The 22,377-nt window shown below is 34.4% G+C and overlaps 3 protein-coding genes across 5 annotated transcripts; 2 read left to right on the forward strand and 1 right to left on the reverse strand.

Annotated features, from left to right (window-relative positions):
• The first annotated feature begins 1,329 nt into the window (after positions 1 to 1,329).
• On the forward strand, positions 1,330 to 3,337 carry LOC110919768 (ervatamin-B). The gene is made up of 2 exons (XM_022164026.1): positions 1,330 to 1,762; positions 2,754 to 3,337. The coding sequence occupies exons 1-2, from the start codon at positions 1,330 to 1,332 to the stop codon at positions 3,335 to 3,337; spliced, it is 1,017 nt and encodes a 338-aa protein (XP_022019718.1).
• A 3,992-nt stretch (positions 3,338 to 7,329) lies between these two features.
• On the forward strand, positions 7,330 to 8,579 carry LOC110919769 (ervatamin-B). Its single transcript, XM_022164027.1, has 2 exons — positions 7,330 to 7,762; positions 7,996 to 8,579. Exons 1-2 carry the CDS (start codon positions 7,330 to 7,332, stop codon positions 8,577 to 8,579), a joined length of 1,017 nt encoding a protein of 338 aa, XP_022019719.1.
• A 9,020-nt stretch (positions 8,580 to 17,599) lies between these two features.
• Positions 17,600 to 21,172, reverse strand: LOC110917905 (UBP1-associated protein 2C). 3 transcript variants are annotated; one of them, XM_022162347.2, is made up of 3 exons: positions 20,212 to 21,146; positions 19,689 to 20,114; positions 17,600 to 17,948 (listed from the first exon to the last, which is right to left on the reverse strand). In XM_022162347.2, the coding sequence occupies exons 1-2, from the start codon at positions 21,026 to 21,028 to the stop codon at positions 19,690 to 19,692; spliced, it is 1,242 nt and encodes a 413-aa protein (XP_022018039.1). In that variant the 5' UTR covers positions 21,029 to 21,146; the 3' UTR covers positions 17,600 to 17,948; position 19,689. The 3 variants fall into 3 exon arrangements, with proteins under 3 accessions (XP_022018039.1, XP_022018036.1, XP_022018038.1); XM_022162344.2 differs by lacking the exon at positions 17,600 to 17,948 and adding an exon at positions 18,141 to 18,435 and having other exon boundaries at positions 20,212 to 21,172; XM_022162346.2 differs by lacking the exon at positions 17,600 to 17,948 and adding an exon at positions 19,441 to 19,538.
• Between the last annotated feature and the right edge of the window lie 1,205 nt (positions 21,173 to 22,377).

A 22,377-nucleotide genomic window follows, 5' to 3' on the forward strand; every position in this document is an offset into this window, starting at 1 on the left:
GCTAATTTCATCCAAAACAACATTTTTGTACCATGTTTCCCATCATTTTTTGGATTTTTACCATTTTTCCAAACGTCCAACTTTTTTACCAAAATCGTCACTGAGATTTGAAATTTTTTGTCATCTTCATCAAAATGTTTGATAGGAAAAATAATGCAAATTGAACGTTTGGATGAAAAATGGCAAAAAAATCTCAAAAGTGAAGGACTATTTGGTACTAAAAAGTTGTTTTGGATAAAACTGTCAATCGTACCCAAACCTCAGGGATGATTTTGGCAATTTACACTATTACTTTTCTTAATATTTAGTTAAAGGAATATTAGTGATTTATAATAGTAGTGGCGGAATCAGGAATTATTTGTTGGGAGTGCGGATGAGTGGTTCAAGCATATTTTCAGGGGGTGCGGTCGGGTTTTTGCCTAAAAATACACTAATTTTTTTTTCAAGGGGTACGCCCGCCCACGTTAGGCTTCACCTAGGTCCACCACTATATAATAGTAATAACGTTGATTCATGGTTTACTTGTGGAAATTCTATCATCACCTATTTTCATTATAAACGTACCAACATTGACTTTTTATTAACTAACCCTTGAATAACGCAAGCCTAACTAGTAATTTTATAAATCTACTAGATTTGTTGACGTCGTGCATTGCGTCGAAACGGAGCAAATGATAAGGTAAAACAAATGTTATTTGAAAAAGAAGCATATTTTTTAGAAAGCTTAACCGTCAGAATCGGTTCAGTTTATTATCGTATTGTTTTATAATACCAAATAAATACTCTATTTTGAATACATGTTTATTTTAACAAAACTTATACGCGAATATCAAGAGAAAAAATTAACGAATATAAGTTATCAAAAAAATATCAAATTAACTAAACAGGAAATATGATTTAAAAAAGAAAAAAAAATAATTATTAAAAATAGAAAATAAATGATAGAGGAAATATGGTTTAAGAAGAGAAAAAAAAATATATCAAAAAGTCAAATCAAAATATAATAATCATGTATTACAATATTAAAGTCATAAATAATTTAAAAAGCTATATATTATTTTAAAAATAAAAGTACATTATTCGTCAATAATATATATAATATAATTGTGGCAGTGACATTAATATCTATATTGTTTTTTTTTTTCAATTTTATAAAACTAATTAATTAAAGTATTCACAAAATATTTACTCTATCAAATATCAACTAAGATTCCAAAGACATAAATTCTACAAAAGAAACGCATATTTATTAGTATATAAAGATTACTTCACAAAGATTTATGTACATCGCTCATTTGTAACAAGACAGTTTACTATTTGTTAGAGTCTATGGGTTTGTCACGTGACAGAACACTAATTCCTTATGTCCTAATTGTTGGGATGTGGGTCTGTCAAATAACATCACGAACTCTAAGTAAGGCATACATTTCAGAAAAACATGATCAATGGATGGCGGAATATGGTCGTGTATACAAAAGTAATGCAGAGAAGGAAATACGCCTCAACATATTCAAGAAAAACTTCAAATTAATAGAATCGTTCAACTCCTTTGGAAATCAGTCTTACAAATTGGCTGTCAACCAATTTATGGACCGAACAAAGGACGAATACGAGGCCTATGCATATGGGCTCATGAATCCACACGATTTGGTATTGCCTCTATCAACATCTTTTAAATATAAAAGAGTGCGTGAAGTGCCATATAGATTGGATTGGAGGATGGAAGGAGCTGTAACAAAAGTCAAGAACCAATTTGAATGTGGTAAGTCATCAACATATTTTTTTATCAAAACATTTGGAAATATCTTTATTTTTTATTTTATTCTTTTTATCCGTTTTACTATTTATTTGGTAAAGGGAATGGTACCCAACAAAGTTTTAATCATAACTATTTTAAGAATAAAAAAATTGTTTAAAGATTCTCCCTTGATATACATTTATTAATTGAATGAAAATTTTTTTTAACAGCAAATTTCTTTTATTCCTATTATTTGTAGAACTTGAACCTAAAAACTCACCCTTCTCGCTTTCTGTTAAAGTGTTTAAAGGCTTTTTTTCTTTCTAATTACTTTGCAAGTGTGTCAACAGTGCCCAAGCCCAAGCTTCCCTAAAGCCCATTTAGTTCACAGACGACCCAAATGAACTAACACAACAATAATAGAGCCTATATAACTACCAACTAACCAATCCCATCTACGCATATATTATCAGAGCATTCATGTTTTTTTTCCCTATCCCCATTTCTTAACTACACTAAAATTATTATATTTTCACCCTTTATCAACTAAATAATATTTTTATTCATTTATTATTATGATTTCTCTCTTTTCCACTCACAACTACTTTTAAAAAATATTAAAAAATTAGGGGGTGGGGTGGTCATCACTCATCACTCACAACACCCAATCAAGTTCTGCCATGTCATCAACCATTTTTCCATCACTCACAACCTTTTTTAGTGGCAATGGTCATCACTCACAACACCCAACAATAAACCATCACACCCCCTCACATCCATTTATCACGGAATGTGCCATAACGCGTGAAGTTTATCACGCACATATTTTATCACTCGTTAAAAAGTTAGGTGGCGGTGGGAATTTGTTTCTGCTTCTTGTCCACTTTGACTTTCTGACTTAGTTAGACTTTCTATTTGACTTTTTGACCGTTGACTTTTTTATTGACCATCCTTAAATTGTTGATTCACTATCTCCTATACTAAATTAATCTCTGCCATATAACCATTTTAACAGGTTGTTGTTGGGCTTTTACTGCAATCGCGGCGGTGGAAGGAATTACTCAAATAACAACTGGCAAGTTGTTGTCACTATCTGAGCAACAACTTGTGGATTGTGACCGAAATGTAAACCGAGGGTGTCATGGAGGATACTACGATCTTGCCTTTGATTATATCGCGAAAAATGGGATAAATACCGAAAATTATTACCCTTACTATGCAATGGACGAAACATGCAACACCACAAAAGAAGCGTTTCGCGCAACGACCATCACTGGTTATGAAAAGGTACCAACCAACAATGAAACAGCACTGCTGATGGCTGTGTCCAAACAGCCGGTATCAGTTGCCATAGACGTAAGTTGTTATGAATTCAGGTACTATTCAAGAGGTGTTTTAACACATCATTGTGGAACAAATTTAAGCCATGGTGTTACAGTGGTTGGGTATGGAGTACACTATGGCATAAAGTATTGGCTAGTGAAGAACTCATGGGGTCCTGCTTGGGGTCATAAAGGATATATAAAGATGAAGCGGGATGTGAATTTCGCAGAAGGACTGTGTGGGATTGCTATGCGAGCCTCTTACCCGATAGCTTAATCATTTGTTGATTATGCTGAGGTGTTACCAACGCCCTGACGATGAAAGTTAACTAATTAAGATACTGCTTACCTCTTAGTTTAAAACAATGATATGCTAATATGATCAAACTGGTAGTGTAGTGTAGTTTTAGAATACAATGTTTTAGCAAAGAAAAGATTGTTGCATTCTAGAATTAAATTACTAACTGCCCTTGTTTGTTTGTTTTACTTTTGAATAATTTGTGATGAAAGTAATGTTACATGAAATAAGATCATAGTTTATTCAATAATCAAGCATTAAATAAATAATCAAGCATTAAATCAATAATCAAGCATTAAACCAATAAAGCTAATTACAGACATTTCTTTATGATCTCTCTTTAAAGGGTTGATTTATAATAGAACGAATAATCTTACGTAATTATTTATTCTTGTTTTTTTTATATTGACGTTAGTCCATTTCAATAATTATAAATCTCAAGACTAAAATGTCATAAAATACTAAAATTAGGACTAAAAATGTGTGTATATATATATATATATATATATATATAGGGAGAAGATCATGCGAGAACCACCTCTTATTGTGAGAACCGCGAGAACCAATGTGAACACACCAAAAATGCCTAAAAATAGCTAAAAATCACACAAAAAAAAAATTTGAATTTTTTAATATTTTTTATAAAAAAAATCGCTACTTTTCGAAGCCAAAAAAAAAATTAATTTTTTTTTTAATTTTTTTTTTGCTTCTAAAAGTAGCGATTTTAACATAAAAAAATATTAAAAAATTCAAAAAAAAAATTTAGATTTTTTTTTATTTTTTTAGGTTTTTTGGGGGTTTAGTTTTTATCATTTTAGCTTGGGGGTGGGGGAGGGGGGTTTAGGTTTTTTTTTTTTTTTTTTTTTTTTTTTTTGGGGGGGGGGGGGGGTTAGGTTTTTTTAGGTTTTTTTATCATTTAGCTTGGGGGGGGGGGGTGGAGGTTAGGTTTTTTTAGCTATTTTAGGTTGTGTTCACATTGGTTCTCAAGGTTCTCATAATAAGGGTGGTTCTCGCATGAGCCCCTCCCTCTATATATATATATATATATATATATATATATATATATATATATATATATATATATATATATATATATATATATATATATATATATATATATATATATATAGGGTTGGGCTATATAGAAAACCCTAAATATTTAAGAAACCCGGAAAACTCAAAGCTCCCGACTTTTTTTTTTTTTTTTTTTGAAAAAAATAACACATGTAATATACATGTTTTTAAGAGTTTTGGGCCAAAAAAATCAAAAAAGCGCCGAATGGTTTTCTTTTTTTAAAAAAACAAATTTCAGCAACTTTCAGCATTTTTGTCTAACACATGTTAGGCAACCGGACATTGCTGAAATTTGTTTATTTTTTTTAAAAGAATCCCTTTGGCGCTTTTTGGTTTTTTTTTTTTTTTTGGCCCAAAACACTTTAAAACATGTATATTACATGTGTTATTTTTTTCAAAAAAAAAATGTCGGGAGGTTGGGTAAAAATGGGGGGAGATTTGAGTTTCCAGAGTTTCCTAAGAATTTAAGGGTTTTCTGTCTAGCATTCCCCTATATATATATATATATATATATATATATATATATATATATATATATATAGGGTAGGGATCCTAAGAGAAGTCCACCCTATTTGAGAAACTTGAGAAATATTCTGGACCACAGATTTTTCTAAGTTTTTCGTAATATACACATATGTATAGTTTAAAATTGAGTATATACATATATGTATATTGAATTATACACATATGTATATAGTCAATTTTAAACTATACATATGTATATATTACGAAAATCTTAGAGAAAATGTGTGGTCCAGAATGCTTCTCAAGTTTCTCAATTAGCATACTACTTCTCACATGATCCTTATCCTATATATATATATATATATATATATATATATATATATATATAGGGAGAAGATCATGCGAGAACCACCTCTTATTGTGAGAACCGCGAGAACCAATGTGAACACACCAAAAATGCCTAAAAATAGCTAAAAATCATACAAAAATTTTTTTTTTGAATTTTTTAATATTCTTTATAAAAAAATCGCTACTTTTCGAAGTCAAAAAAAATCTTTTTTTAAATTTTTTTTTTGGCTTCTAAAAGTAGCGATTTTAACATGAAAAATATTAAAAAAATTCAAAAAAAAATTTAGATTTTTTTTTATTTTTTTTAGATTTTTTTAGGTTTTTTGGGGGTTTAGTTTTTAGCATTTTAGCTTCGGGGGGGGGGGGGGGTTAGGTTTTTGGGGAGTGGGGGAGGGGGGGTTTAGGTTTTGGGGGGGGGGGGGGTGGGGTTAGGTTTTTTTAGCTATTTTAGGTTGTGTTCACATTGGTTCTCAAGGTTCTCACAATAAGGGTGGTTCTCGCATGAGCCCCTTATATATATATATATATATATGTATATATATATAGGCTAAAGCTAGGTAGAAAACCCTCCATTTTGAGAAAACCCTAGAAAACCCAACCTCCCGACTTTTTTTTTTTTTGAAAAAAATAACAAATGTAATATACATGTTTTTAAGAGTTTTGGGCAAAAAAAAAAACAAAAAATCGCCGAAGGAATGTTTTTAAAAAAAAACAAATTTCAGCAAGTTTCAGCCTTTTTTGCCTAACACATGTTAGTCACCCGGAGTTTGCTGAAATTTGTTTATTTTTTTTAAAAACATCCCTTCGGCGCTTTTTTTTTTGCCCAAAACACTTAAAAACATGTATATTACATGTGTTATTTTTTTCAAAAAAAAAATGTCGGGAGGTTGGATAAAAATGGGGGGAGTTTTGAGTTTCCAGAGTTTTCTTAAATTTTTAGGGTTTTCTATATAGCCCAACCCTATATATATATATTCTTGTGAGCAAAGTCTAATTGAAGAAAAAAAAATTAGTGTATATTTTAGGCAAAAAAACCCGACCGCACCCTTTGAAAATATGGTTAAACACCTCATCCGCACCCCTAGCAAAAAATTTCTGGGTCTGCCACTGTGACGAAGACAAACATCCCCAATAACGTGTTGTACTGCTGTCATTAGTCCATTTCAATAATTGTAAAATTTTTTACTAAAAGAGCATCACATATAAAAGTAAAGCTAAAATTATTACTATACATTTTTGTGACCAAAGTCTTAGTGAAGGAACTAGAAGATCAATTGTGTATACTTTTAGGTACTAATGGAATTGGCATTGGATTTGGATTTTAAAAAAATCTCTTTGAAATCATATAATGTGTTTGGTTGGTATATTATCAATAGAATTGGAATGTAAAATGTGCAAAATGGCATAACTACCTTATATCGAAAAGAATGAGGTGAACAAATGATTTAGATTCAATTCTAATTCTTTTTTTTTTAAACGAAGAGCATAAGAAACGGGCTCAAGGTGTGTTTTTGTGTAGTAATGATGTGTGTAAATGCATGTAAGAAACTTTAGAAACCATATAAATCGTTCTTTTTTACGTTTACCAATTAAAGATCCAACACGATTTTATTGATAAAAAATGTTCATAACAAGGACTTGACATTCCTAATTTACTATTTAATAGGCTTTAGATCATTGGCAAAAGCAAAGCCTTTAAACATCTGAGTTTAGTAGTGGGTGATCTTAGGGTCAAGTCTCACGACAGAGATTTAAAGAAATTTGCCGTTTAAAAAAAGTAAGCTTTAGATCATACTAAAAACTGACTTTATCTCTAGTTTAAGGAATTAGATCAAACTAATAATTGACTTTATCTCTAGTTAAAGGAATTAATGATGTATAATGGGAATAATATTGATTCATGGTTATTTTAAGGAAATACTGTCATTACACAATGACTATTCATTATATAATAAGTCTTAACTACCAATTGTGCCAGTTACATTAAGGGTTATAAAAACCAATAGTTGTATGTGATAAAGATTATCTCACATAGATTTATATTCACCTCTCAGTTGTAGTCAAAACAAAAACAAAAGTAATCCATGGGTTTGTCAAGTGAGAGAATACTAATTCTTTTTGTTCTAATTCTTGATATGTGTTTGTGCCAAATAACATCACGAACTCTAAGTGATGCATACATATCAGAAAAGCATGATCTATGGATGACTCAACATGGTCGTGTATACAAAACTAATGCAGAGAGGGAAATGCGCCTTGACATATTCAAGAAAAATGTCGAATTCATAGAATCATTTAACTCGTTTGGAAATCGATCTTACACGCTGGCTGTCAACCAATTTGCGGACCTAACGAAGGATGAATTCAAGGCCTATTTTCATGGGCACACGGATCCATTGGGTTTGAAATTGCCTCTATTAACATCTTTTAAATATGAAAATGTGAGTGAAGTGCCACTTAAATTGGACTGGAGGAAGGAAGGAGCTGTTACAGGAGTCAAGGGTCAAGGCGCATGTGGTAAATCAATATTCAATAACCTAATTCTACATTTTTTGAAACAAATCTTAATCTTATGGGAATTAAAATATATATAAATATAAATATAAATATAAACGAAAATAAATTAATATAATAATTAATAAATAATAAACGATCTTAGTTTGAGCTCGAGCTCCCGTTAGTTAAATGAGTCAAGGTCGAGCTTATGCGAAGTTGCTATTTAATTCGTGAAACGGTTTCCTATTTTACAGGAAGTTGTTGGGCTTTTGCTGCAATTGCTGCTGTGGAAGGAATTACTCAACTTACAACAGGCAAATTGTTGTCACTATCTGAGCAACAACTTGTGGATTGTAACAGAAATGGAAGTGGAGGTTGTCTAGGAGGATACAAAGAAAATGCCTTTGATTACATTGCAAAAACTGGTATAAATACCGAAAATGGCTACCCTTACCATGCAAAAGATGAAATTTGCAACACTGTTAACCAGGCAGTCCAGGCAGCCACTATCACTGGTTACGAAATGGTACCAGCCAACAATGAAACAGCACTGCTGATGGCCGTGTCCAAACAGCCGGTATCAGTTTCCATAGATGCAACTTGTTTTGAATTCGGGTACTACTCGAGTGGTGTTTTAACGCGACATTGTGGAACAAATTTAACGCATGAAGTCACAGTAGTCGGGTATGGAACACATGATGGCATAAAGTATTGGTTAGCGAAGAATTCATGGGGCCCTGAGTGGGGTCATAATGGATATGTAAAGATTCAGCGCGATGCGGATGTTGCAGAAGGACTGTGTGGAATTGCCATGCGAGCCTCTTACCCGACAGCCTAATATGATTAAAACAATGCTTTGCTAATATGACCAGTAGAATTTTTTTTATAAGATCAAACTTGCAGTGTAGTTAAGAAATCATTATTCTAAGAAAGAGCAGATTGTTGCCTTCTTGAATAATATTACTTATTGCCTTTACTTGTTTTGCTTATGAGTATGTAATGAAAGTAAAACTGTTTGAAATAAGATCATAGTTATATGAAACTTATATGTTTTGAACCATTTAGCAATCCATGTTGATTATAGTGTCATTAGTTAATTTACGTTTATGGAAATACAATCATCCCCAATCTATCTATTATACTAAATGAATTCTCTTAGGCCACAAGGCCTATTCTTAGCCAATCATTTTGATGATGTGGACACTCTCTTTGTGTAGAGAATTCTCTTTGAGCGCCAAACCTCTATTCTCCTTTATCTCATTCGTCCGCTCTTTTTTATCAAAGAGTGATTGATACGTTTCATCATCAATAAATTCACCAGACTTTCCATTCTGTTTAAACTCTTTCTTTTCAATCTTATTACATATCACAAACCCTAAATCTAAGACAATCCTTGCACTTTGACGATTCATCTTCTACCGCTTTCATCTTCAATATCTTCATCGCAAACAAGAAGGTCAGATCTGCCCCTTTTGTATTTGTGATTTTTCATCTCTAATCTGTATGCTTTCTTTATCAATTAGTGTTTTTCGAAAACCCAGATTCAAGAAAAAAAATCAATTTCATCTTTTTCCTGATTATACTCAATCATTGAAGTCGTGATTATGATTCGGGTATTCAATTTGATTAACCATGTGTTCAACCCGTTTGAGTTTATCGGGATTTGATTTACCATGTGTTCAACCATCTTTGAGTTTATCCCGATTTGATTAACCCTGTGCTCAATCTGAATTGAGTTTATCCCGTTTCGATTAACCATGTATTCTTCTTATTTGATTATGTTTTCGTCTGCTATTTTAATTTAGTTCTGTTATCGAAAACCCTAATTTTCGATACAATAGGTATTCAGTTTCTAATTTTACAATAGGTAGTTGAACTTCTTTGTTTGTTTTCTTTAGGGTTCTTGTGGTTCCTATTGGGCTTTTGTGATGCAGCAAATTTGTTGATTCAAAATAGGGCACGTGTAACTTTTGTTCTCTGATTTGTATTTGATATTGCTGGACAAGCTTGCACACCTTCTGAAATTATGGTTCTGAAATTAGTGTTAATTTATGTTTTTTCATTTATTCAATTTGTGAAGAATGATATTAGGGCATCAATTTCATGGCAATTACGTGAACATGCTGTAACTATTAAGTCTTGGTAAACAAAGTCAAGGTTTGATTTTGAGTGAATTATGTGTCTCATGTTATTGTTTTGTGGATTACTAATATGATGTTATAGATTACAATAATTTATTTGTCTTATCTTTCAAAAATCCAATTCTTGATATTTATTGTATAGATACAAACCTGGATTGTATTTTATTTCTTTACGAGTTCATATTGAGGTATAGGGTTCAGTGTCTTTTAAATCGCATATAGTATCTGATTTCTAACTTTATGTTTGCTGTTCATTGAACTGTTATTCCAAGATTTCTACAGCAAACAATCGACTGATTCAAGCGTGGGAACGCGGGTGATGATAGGTTAATTTTTATGGTCATCATTTTTTTCTCATGACTTATATTGCATTTCAGCATGCTCCTTATATGGAACAGTTACCTCTCTGAAAGTTGAAGCACTGATGTCATCGCACCATCAAAGTTGTCGATTTGAAGGCCATCGCTCTCTTGGCTCATGAAATCAAGGTATGTCAAGTATTGTATGGCGTGTTCCCATTTTTTGGTCAATTATCTTCTCCATCATTTTTTTTGTTCAGATTAGGGTTTTTTTAAAGTGACATGAATGCGATGGGGACAGAGGGTTTTGGTAAATCTTGTGACTAGGAATGTTCATACGTGTTGTTCGATGAAATGCCTGAAGAACATTTTTAATATTTACCATTGTGCTACACTGATATGGGTTGGTTTTTGATATTTAACATTGATGTGTTCGTTGTTAATGGGTTTTACATTTGATCGGATATACTTTTGTTATGTGTTATTATTTTCTTTGACATGGGGTTTTGTTAATTTGACTGAATATATTATAACTTGAGCTTTAAAACACTCTTTCTTTCTAATTTGTTGAAACTATGTTAATAAATAGTTAATGCGTTAGCTATAGTAATCATGTACAATATTATTACGACAATGCAAATCTTTGACATCGGCTCTTGGCAACTTTCAACCTGATTGACCATTTTCAAATAGTTTACTACCAAATTTCAAGGTTTCATAACTTTATTTAAGTTTCTTACATTTGTGTTATATACTAGGGTGCAAGAATAGTTGATACAAAGGCTTAGCGATACATGCGGGTTTGTTGTGTGATATCTTTGTCAATTCATTTTGTATATGTTCCGCAAAACTATTGCGGATTTACTGTTTCAAACCATTATCTTTAATGCCTAATGTTTTTGCATTCACAGTGGTCGGTTTCCGTTTACTCCCGTGAATCTGCGATACCTAATCTGCTATTCTTCCCACACACTGGCGCACTTCAGCGACTCTCTGTCGTCCAGCATAGAGGTAACTTCTCATTTGTTTAGTTGCTTTATTTATTCTACTGTTTGGTTCTATATTGGTGTGACCTATGCATAGTGTTGTTTAGGTCCCTCGACGGTGCAATAACCAGACCCACATAGATAACAGTATGTATGTATCGATGGGCAATGGCCATTCTTTATTTTGGTAATTTCACTGATGAAGTGTCTATTTTCATGATTTTTCTTATCAATACTTTTTACGTTACGAAAAACATGTACCAGGTAACAAATTAAAAACACGTATATATGTCACCAATAAGCAAACATTATTGAGTATTGACCCACAAATGACTCAGTTTAACGCAGAGGGTTGGGTTTCTAAATAAATGAACAACCAAATATAATGTTTTCAAACTTTTTTATAGTAACTGGGCAAAGCACGACTGGAAAATCATTACCATAGTTCAAAAGATGTGATAAGCGTGCAGAGGAGCATAGCGTTTGTGAAGTTGTTTGTCTTACTGACCGACGCCTACTGTTTAACAAATAAAAATAAATCCATCGTCGATTGATACGTTAACTGGAAAAATGGAATCTAGAGTGCAAATGTTGTCTGGTATATATGTTAAAAAACACCATTCTTCTTAGTTGAGATTGAAAATGTGGAAGAATCCAAAGTTCATGTTTTTCATCGGCAACAGAGCTACATTTTGTAAGTCCCTACTCCTAATATTCAGTTTTGTGTTTGAGTGTTTATTTTAAAAAATAATTTATGTAACTTTTTACACCATGTTTAATTTTGTACGACACTTTAACTTATATAAATTTCTTGCAGGTAATTTATGACTTTTGGGGTTTTTGATCTGTAATTTTAGCTTTGACTTGTGGTTTTGGTGCTCAATTTTTGTTGGAGGATATGCATTTGTACGATTAATCCAATTTGTAATATGGGTTTGCAAAAGGTTGTTTTGAATCAAGGGCATGGCTAAGTAGACAAGAAATCATTGATGGTGGCTGGAACAGAGCAAGGATTACATCAAACCGGCCCGACTACGCCCCAAAACCACCACCAGCAGTAGCAGCTTATCTGTGATCAGCTATTCGTCGGGGCTGAACAATGAAAAATTATTTGATTTAGACTAACACGTAACTTAGTGACCTGGTGACTTCTTAAATAACTGCTCTTGGTGAATAAAAAATTGGATACTAATAGGTGGTCAAAAGTGTTTTCTTTATTTTTATTTTATGGCTACAAAATATAAAATTTGATAGTGAACTGGTGACTTTTTTAACAATTGGAACTGGTGAATTTTTTTAAAAATTGGATACTAACAGGCGGTCAAAGGTTTTTTCTTATACTATCATACGCCTTATTGCAGCTATCGACTTATAGCCACCATCTTCGGCAAAACAAGAAGTGTGCCTATCTTCCGTCGTTAAAGGTTTTTAAAAATCTTCATTCGAGAAACTAAGCAAATGTATTGAAGATCCGATCCAATTCCTATGATAAATGGACGTTGGAAAACCATCGGCAGAAGAGAGAGTTGAGATGGTGTTGATGTAGACGACTAAGAGTCACAAGGTGCAGTCACCCACTGTCTCGCCGAACGCTGGTTCACTTCCACTGCCATGACCACAACCTTCGTTCCCACATTAACTTTAGTATACATCAGAGGTATTTGATTATTTTAATTATTATTATTATTTTTTTGCAATTGACATCAGTTTGTTTTAAAGTATATGTTTTCTATGCTTCGATTTTGTTGATTATTGGTTCTTAATGTTAAGAATGTTATACCTTTTTAACATTTGACACTTGAAGATTCAGTTACCGATCAATTATTGTGTGTGTCATTGAGTGTGGCAGGTTTATGTTTATGTACTTAGGGTGTTTGATAAAATGCTTATGTGGGTTCTACTAGACAAGTTCATCATTGTTTGGATTTAAATTAGTATCATCAGCAACAAAAGGTCACAATCTTGATTTTACAACTTTTCAATGTTCTTAATCGCTAATCGTTATATTTAGTTAAATTGTATACGCGATTTTTTTTTTTTTTGAATTGAACGTTTCATCGACCTGTTGTTTCAGAGTGTAAAAACGAACGTTAGCTCCGGTGTTAATCTGATTACTAAGGAGGAATAAGTTGAGAAGATCTCATCAATTTCAGTAGCAGTTGACGTAGATCAGTCAATTATAGATGTAATTCAAATCGTCTGGTAAGATCTCTTTTGTAGCCTTTTTTGTTCAGAGTACATGGCATTATTTGTCTTTCTAATGATATGATGAATAAGATCTAAATTAGTGGACTTTGAAACCGATTATTCTGATTACTGTTTTGTTGACTTAAATTTTGTATTTGATGGGGATTAGGGTTTGTTTTGATGATATTTGAATTGCTGTTGTGCACTCGCCAATATCGCTTATACATATACTTAACTATATTTCAGCATAAAACATTTAATTTATTTGTTTCAAGTTTATATGGATTACATAACAAGTATGAAAGCCACAACAGACATGTATACATACATCTATATGTTTATTATAGATATATGGAAGACCGGTTAAAGTTAAATATGATTGAAACTTTTAAGATCAAAAAAGGGAAATATGATCATCATGATGATTTTTAGTCACTATCAAAATTTTATACACACATATAGAGCCCTGGACTTCAAATATGGTTATTACAACCTCGATTACATATCTGAGCCTTGAAGGATGTTTTGATAAACAAAGGGGGTACTTAATTGGTTGTTTTGGGTGGGATTCCAAGACAACTGAATCCTTGGAAACTTATGCCAGAATCGTGTGACGATGTGTGATAAGAACCCCTGAAGAGCTGCTCTGCCATGGTTGAGGTTGTCGTAGAACTCGAGAAAACACCGAGATAACAGGTGAATTTCACACTACTTATACAATACAAGTAAGATGAAGCTCATCTGATGATCAATTTGGACCTACTTTTACAAACCACAATTGCAAATTTTTGGTTAAAGAGGTTGAAACTTCCAAAGTGACTTTTCTAATGCATAAAACCTTATAAAAGTTTTTGTTAAAATAATATAAACTTTACTCAACATATACAACAAATTATCTGTTTGTAAAAAAAAAAACATAAAAATGTTGGACAAAAGGTCTTCAGGTCAACCTGAGATGACACGTTTTATGTTTAGATTTAGGGTTCCCGTCACTCCTAATTTGCAACCTCTATAATTTCGTGGTTGGATCTATGATATCTTTTGGACTGAGAAACCTATTTTTGGTGGAGCAGCAGGATTGATGGGAAATAGTGGAGGCGTTTCCAACACTGTAGGGAAGTTGGCACACATGACCATTGGTTCAGGTAAGCTAGACACCAGACTCATGTGACTAAGATCTGTCACTACTCTTTATACACACATTGGCCTAGACCTTATTATTTTTTTTAAAATTTTCGGCTTGGGTTATATTATTCGGTTATTTTCAGTACTAGACCGAGAACGGACCCGAAATCGATGAATGTTATGAATGTTATCGGTTTCGGTTAATTCTTGGTCCGGTTCTCGGGTCTTTTCGGGTCGACCTGTATCATGCTAGCCTCTATTTATGCAGTTTGTTTTTGGTGTTGAATTAATAATGATTAACTTACGTTTTCATATATATGAAGTTCCATCATCTATAGTCCTTTGAGTTGTCTCTGCCTATATAATGATATTTGTTAATTATTTTATCATTTGTTTTCTTTCGATAGGATTTTGTTAAGAGGCATTTTAACTACAATTATTTCCACCCCGAGAATGCATGTGTTTTGCCAACATTGATGAGGAGGTTTCATGATGCCAGAGTTTCAGGAGATAAGGAAGTGATGGTGTGGGGTCCAGGGTCACCGATGCGTGAGTTCCTGCACATCGATGATCTGGCTTATTTAGTGTCGTTATTGTTGGAAAAATATTCAGATCTGTCGTCGTAATCTAATATATTCTGTTGTCTTTTACCATGTATAAAATCATAATATTTAATGTCAGCGATATTAATGAAGAAATTTTCTTTTATCAAACCGCGAAGCTCGCGGGTTCTTAAGCTAGCATGTTTCCCGCCCTCCCAACCAAAAACATCTTTTTTTTTATACAATGTCTTTCATTTCTAGCGGTTTCACACTAGGTTGATGCCTCAGTTACGAGCTAATTATCATAAGGCATATTTTTGAAGTCTAGAATAATAACAATCGATCGTAACTCTAAATAATGTATATATTTAGGATTCAGAGTTAACGATTTCCATAGTTTGTGTTTAATTTTATTTTAGTGTTCAAAGTTTGATTTTAAGCATAGTTTGTTTTTAAATATATTGTTTTATATCTTAGGGTTCATGTTTATGCATACGAGGATATATGATGACTTACTATTGATGACTTAATGTTTTTTTAAAACTTGATACAGTATCATATTTATCCGATAATAAAGTATAATTAAATTTATGAGTTCTTATAATATTTATTATATTTATACTAGATCAAATAGCAGCTAAAGTTTGGGATAGTATGTATAATTGGGATTGTTTCTTTTTTCTAAGGTGTATACCATACTATATATACAAATGGGCAAATATAGCACCTAAACTCAATTATCAAACTGTTAGTCTAAGAGGGTGTTTGAGATTACGTTTTGAACTGATTATTTGATTATTGCATTTGTAAAACATAAATAATCTAAAAAAGTGTTTGGATGAAAAAGTGATTATCTGCCTCCAAAACGCGGTTTTGGAGAAGCATGTACCTACAAGCTATTTTGAAAACGCAACACCAAACACCCACTAAAACGGTTTGCCAAGTTGTGTTTCCGTGTGTTTTCACAGCAACGTGCCAAGATGTGCTCAATGGTCTTAAAATATCATGCTTACCAAATCATAGGTTAGTCCTTAAAGTTGGTGTTCCAGTAATGTTATTACGAAATATTGATCAACGGAATGGATTGTGCAACGGTACAAGGCTACAAGTAAAAAAGCTGCACAACCGTGTAATAGAAGCCGAGATAATATCTGGTGCAAATATGGGTAGTTGCACATATATACCTCGATTAAACTTGATACCTTCTGATAAAAAGATTCCTTTTGCTTTTCAAAGGAGACAATTTTCACTGGCAGTATGTTTTGCAATGACGATCAACAAAAGTCAAGGTTAGTCTCTTTCAAGAGTTGGTTTGTACCTCAAACAACCTGTCTTCTCTCATGGTCAATTGTATGTTCCCTTATCAAGGGTGAAAACAAGAAATGGGGTCAAAATACTCATACTTGACAACAACGGAAAACCTACAGATAAAACAACTAATGTGGTGTATAAAGAGATTTTCAACAAATTGTGATATCTGCATATTGATGGTTAATAAAAAGTTTTTACATGATCCGTTTCAAGACGTGTATATATTCATAACATTTTATGTAAACAACGATGATGAAGCGATATTATCTTTAATCAACCCGTGTAATACACGGGATCTTAGGCTAGTACTTTTACTAAATAAATTGTATTCAAGTGCTTAAATGTTATATAGACATGTCTGTTTCATTCGGTCACAGTTACATGTTTGTACAGTTCATGGGTTGTGTTAAGGACGCGTTTACTTTCAATCATTTTATTCACCAAGTGTAACAATAAATTGATTAGGTGTCAGTTTTTCTTTATTTATTTCACAACATAATAAGAAATTTATTAACTAGTGTCCTTAAACTATAATAAATGTTAGTTTATTAGCTTTCTGTTTGTGATTTATTTCCATTGTAGTGTTCCGCCTGTTTTTGAGGCATCTCTAAATAGCGAACGAGGCTGTTTCAAGCAGTGTAATTTGGTTATGTTTCTGTGTTATTCAATTGTTCAAAGCTTGGCAATAGTGAAGACACCAAAAAGGTTCATCAAGGGCATCCTACTTGATTTGGCAAAAAAACACAAGAATGCAAAGACAGAGGGAATCACTTCGTGTGCGGTATTTAACAACAAAAGAGTTCAAAAGGCATTAGTAACTATAGACGTTTCTCTGTCAGCGCGAAGCTTGGCAGATCTTGTTGCGACTACTGTATCGTGGCTATTCTTGACTCGCAAATCTTTCATGTTCTTGAATTCTATTCTATTCTATTCTATTATAGCGCAAAGCCAAAGATACTGTTGATTTCAGTGGTGTTGTTGGATGATGAAAGTCGCAATGGTTACAAGAGTGCCATTTTTACCATACCCATTGATCATTGAAGTCCCTTTTCGTCAGTTACTTTTCTAGTGTCCTCATCAATGGGACTGGTTAGTTCACTAGTACATTGTTAAACGTACAATGAAATCGAACATATCGACCAAACTAAAAAAAAAAGAAACATGTTTGTTAGACAACTAGTACTAGCACGGCATAGCTATGTATTCATGTTATGTAGAAAACGTAAAGGTTTTCATCCTCAGAAACTATGGGTGTTCAATTACGGTCTAAAAGAAAATCGTTATCAACAAACATCTGATGAAACCATTGTCTTCCAAGTTTAATAATTTACAACAGATAACTTCACATGCCCTGGCTAAACGACTCATGAACTATACTTGTACAGATAACTCGGCTTTGAACAACCGATCTTGTCTTAAACCACATCCACCGACTCAAAAGACTAAGATAACAAACTTTTAACAAACAATCCTGCACCCAACCCACCAGATGTCTACAGCTAACCCCCACAAATGGTTCTGTGTAAGACCAAGTTTCTTCACCAATTGATCACGCCCAAAACACCATCTCCAACCCCTTATTCGGTCAAAGGTTTCATGTCCTAACTTGCATTTGGCTTTCGATTATAAACGCCGCAGTAGCATATTCGATATGACAACAAACAATTACAAATAAAAGGCCATATAATGATTCGGTTTTCAGAACAAACAACTTAGCCCAGATGAAAAAATAGTTTGTACACAAGCAAAAATACACATCTTTCAAGTTTAGCCAGTTTAAGAAAGCATTTAGAAGAGAGCAGCAAATCTGAATAATAAAGGCGAACATCTGATGTAAAAGAAAAACCCAAAGAGTCTGCAGAGCTGAAGAAACATCGCAACTTCGGGTAAAAAAAATGCACATATATTGTAGCAGCTAAGAAGAAGCACATACTAACACAAGTCTTATACACCTTTCATCAAGAAAAGGTACAATAATAATATCTAAAGCATAATACTAACAGAAAGAAAGAAAGAAAACAACTCAGACAGATAGCAGCAACCAATCAGCAATCACCATAACCATTTAAACCACTCGAAGCAGTCCAACAAGCTCTCATACACCTGGACCACATTTAACTCAATCCATCATTCAACAATCTACCAACATAACAAAGCTTTGACCGATGCCAAACAAAACAAAGTGAGCAGTCGTTGAAACTTTTTGAAAAATTATGACCAATGAAAACAACTTTTAAATCGATTATAGTATATTTTACTCAAAGGAAAAGAAAACATTAGCATCATACCCAACAAAAAAGATTTGAAATTACTCAGATAACAAACATGACTTTAAAATATCTTGGACTAAAACTGATAAAATTTTGGGTGTTTTCAGTTCGGAGTTTTCAGGACAAATGAGCTTTCAATTATAGCTGTTAATGGCGAATAGCGACATATAGCGATAAGGAAGCTATATGCTACATGGCGAATAGCGATAAATAGCGGGCGGCTATTTTATAAATAGTGATAAACTAGAAAAAGAATTTTAAAAATATTTTAATATGTATATTATATCAAAATACCCTGGTATATATGCTATTTTACATTTTTATTTAACGAAAAAACTAAAATCTAGCTATTTTATGCTATTTTACATTTTTATTTAACAAAAAAACTAAAATCTAGCTATTTTATAGCTATCTGTATTTAAAAAAAATTAAGGTGTCGCTATTGTCGCTATTTGTCACTATGAACATAACAGCGACACTACATCGCTTCGCTATATAGCGCACTATAGCGACCGCTATAATCGCTATTGACAACTATGCTTTCAATTAGAAGTTTTAATAAGAAATTCAATAATTTCAGAAAGATGCAATACTTTGCAATTAATGTTTGAGTATCGTTCAAGTAAAAATGTAAAATGTGAAACGCCTTTAGTTTCTGAAACATCCAAACATCATTCACTTTTACAAAAAGAAAAAAAAAACACTTCGGTTTCTATAGACATGTTGACACGCCCTGAAAATGAATAGAATTACAATTATAATTTGTAAACCACATAAAACAAGAAACCAATAATCCAAGAAAATCCATTGAAAAAAGCAGCAACTAACACGAAAAGCATTTAGCCCATAAAACAAGCAGCAAAGGGCAACAACATCACATAAAACATTTACTGCTGCTTTATTGCATATTAATAAACGCTAAAAGATACAAGCCAACTGCACAAGTAAAAACACAATGCATTAGCGCACCAAATCAAACCAAAACACAAGCCTTTTGAGGAACACATAAATCCAGAATTAGGATTTGTTTCCTTCTATATACTAGTAATGCAAACACGTAATATTATAATAAACCAAAAAAATTACCTCAATAGTAAGGAGGCCCGCCATGATACATTGGGCCAGGAGGACCCCGCGGTCCAGGAGGTGGAGGCTGGTGCATTTGTGTCGGATAACCGGAAGACAAACCATAATTCCCACCATCAGGATACCCTCCGCCTGAGCTCGGGGGCATTCTATTCATAGAAGACCCGTAACTGTTCACCCCCGGATAATCCCCCGATCCAGCCCCACCTCCATAATGAGAGCCACTGCCATACCCACCACTGTTATACCCTCCGCCACCATATCCGCCGCCACCACTACCGCCACCAAACGACGGAGGCCCCTGGTTACCGTAACCAGGACCACCACCACCAGCACCAACTGCTGACGGCACTGATGAATTCATCGGCGGATTCTGATGTGGCATTGGCCGCCCAGCGGAATACCCACCATAAGACGGTAGCCCTCCTGCAATTCACCACACTTTCAATATATCAATTCACTATATACATAAAACATTAAAAGACAACAATTCGTTAAACAATCATCAACAAAACAATCATACCATATCCGGAATTCATCGACCCGGGCACAGGCGGTGCACCACCATCACCGCCCATACCGACACCCTGCATCCCACCGGGACCGGGCTTCCCCTTCTTCCCATCGGTCGCCATCTTACACAAAACCTGATTCCCATCAATACTCTTAACCGGATCCACCAACGAATTCCTGGCCCCCTCCTCCGTCTTATAAACAAAAAACGCAAACCCTTTGGTCTTCCCACTCTGCTTATCGAACCCCAACGGCCCCTCCTCAATCTCCCCATACGCCGAAAAATGACTCAACAACCGCTCCGAACTAATCTCAAACGGCACATTCCCCACATAAATCTTCCTCATACTCACATCCACATTCCCCAAATCCCTAGCAGCCGCAAGCTGCGCCACAGTAATCCTCCCATCTATTTTCTTACTAGGCTCTTTCAACGCTAAATACGCCCCATCAATATGTTTAAACGTAACAAAACCGTAACCCTTTGATTTACCCGTTGTTTTATCGGTGATTACTATGGCCTCGTCTAATTCTCCGTATGTTGAAAAGATTGTTTTGAGTTTTTCGGTGGTGGTTTCCCAGCCGATGCCGCGGATGAAGAGCTTGCGTTGGGTGGGGTCAGCGTCGGCGATGGAGCGGACGGCGTCTAAAACGGCGACGTCTCGGAGCATGACGGTTTGGAGGATGTCTAAGAGGTGGTCTTTGGTTAAGGGTTCGAGGATTTTGCGGGCGTCTTGAGGGGTGAGGGTTAGGGATGGTGGTGGGACGGTGGTGTCGGTGGAAACGACGCCGTTTTCTTCGGTTTTTCGCTTCTTGGAGAGTTCCATTTGTGTTTGTTGTGAGGTGAAGTGTAGAGGGTAAACCCTAGTTGCAGGAAGAAACCCTAGGGGGAGAGGTGAAGAGGGTAAAGGGCGTTTTGCTTTGGTTCGACGCTGGATTTATCTAGGGGTAGTAAAGCCAAATCTCTTATTATTACTTTTCGCAATGAGTAAATTACAAATTTTGTCCTTTATGTTTGTCCCAAATTTCAGGCGTTGTCCTTTACCTTTAAAATTGATGAGTTTTGTCCTTAATGTTTCCAAATCGTGCACATTATATCCTTTATGGCAAACCCAGTTAATTTTTTTTGTTAAATCTGGTCACCCAAGGGTATTTTAGTCTTTTTACACTGTTTACTTATATTATTAAAAAATAAAACAAAATAATTTTAGTTTTATTATTATTATTATTATTATTATTATTATTATATATACCACAACCCTTCACCGCCATCTCCACCACCCTCCACCGTCACCACCACCCTCCACCGTCACCATCACCGTCACCGTCACCACCACCACCACCACCACCACCACCACCCTCCTCCACCATCACGTTTGAACCAGAATGCTAACATCTTCAGTAAATTCAGTAAAAAGATATTCACTTAAATAACTAAAATTCAGTAAATTCCAACTAAATTTAACTATTCTAGATGCTAACATATTATTCAAAACCCTTGCTGCAAAGCTGGCAATAAAGAATCATTTCACCATTTCATCACTTCCGTAACCCCAACCTGCAACAAACACCATTAAACCCACCACCCCCACTGAACCCTAACCCCAAGAACCTACAAACCACCCCAAATCAGCAACCACCACCATAAACTCACCACCCCATCCACAACCGCTGATAGATCAAAGAAATTTGGGCAGAATTAGAGCGATTTACGGTTGAATTGAGGACCTTCGGTATGTGATGTCGCCGGAGAAGACGGAGGACCTTCGGTATGTGATGTCGCCGGAGAAGACGGAGCGATTTACCCTGTACCTAACCCACCACCACCGCCGTGCCTTCACCACCGCCGTGCCTTCACCGCCGTGCCTTCACCGCCGTGCCTTCACCATCTCAACCACCGCACCTAACCCACCACCACTGCCGTGCCTTCACCACCACACCTAACCCACCACCACCGCCGTGCCTTCACCATCTCAACCACCTGCTGCATCTGTTTGAGAGAGAGAGAGAGAAGATGAAATAGGGTTTCAGATTAGATTAGAGAGAGAGAGTTTGTTTATATAATATTTTGTTTATAATATGTACAAAATGGCCCTTTAATAAAAGTTATTTACAAACTAGCCCCTGAAAAGGGAAAATGACAAGAATGCCCTCATGTGTCTTGCACATGATCAGA

This window comes from Helianthus annuus, chromosome 16 (genome assembly GCF_002127325.2).
Source record: "Helianthus annuus cultivar XRQ/B chromosome 16, HanXRQr2.0-SUNRISE, whole genome shotgun sequence".
In the NCBI taxonomy this organism is placed as follows: Eukaryota; Viridiplantae; Streptophyta; class Magnoliopsida; order Asterales; family Asteraceae; genus Helianthus; species Helianthus annuus.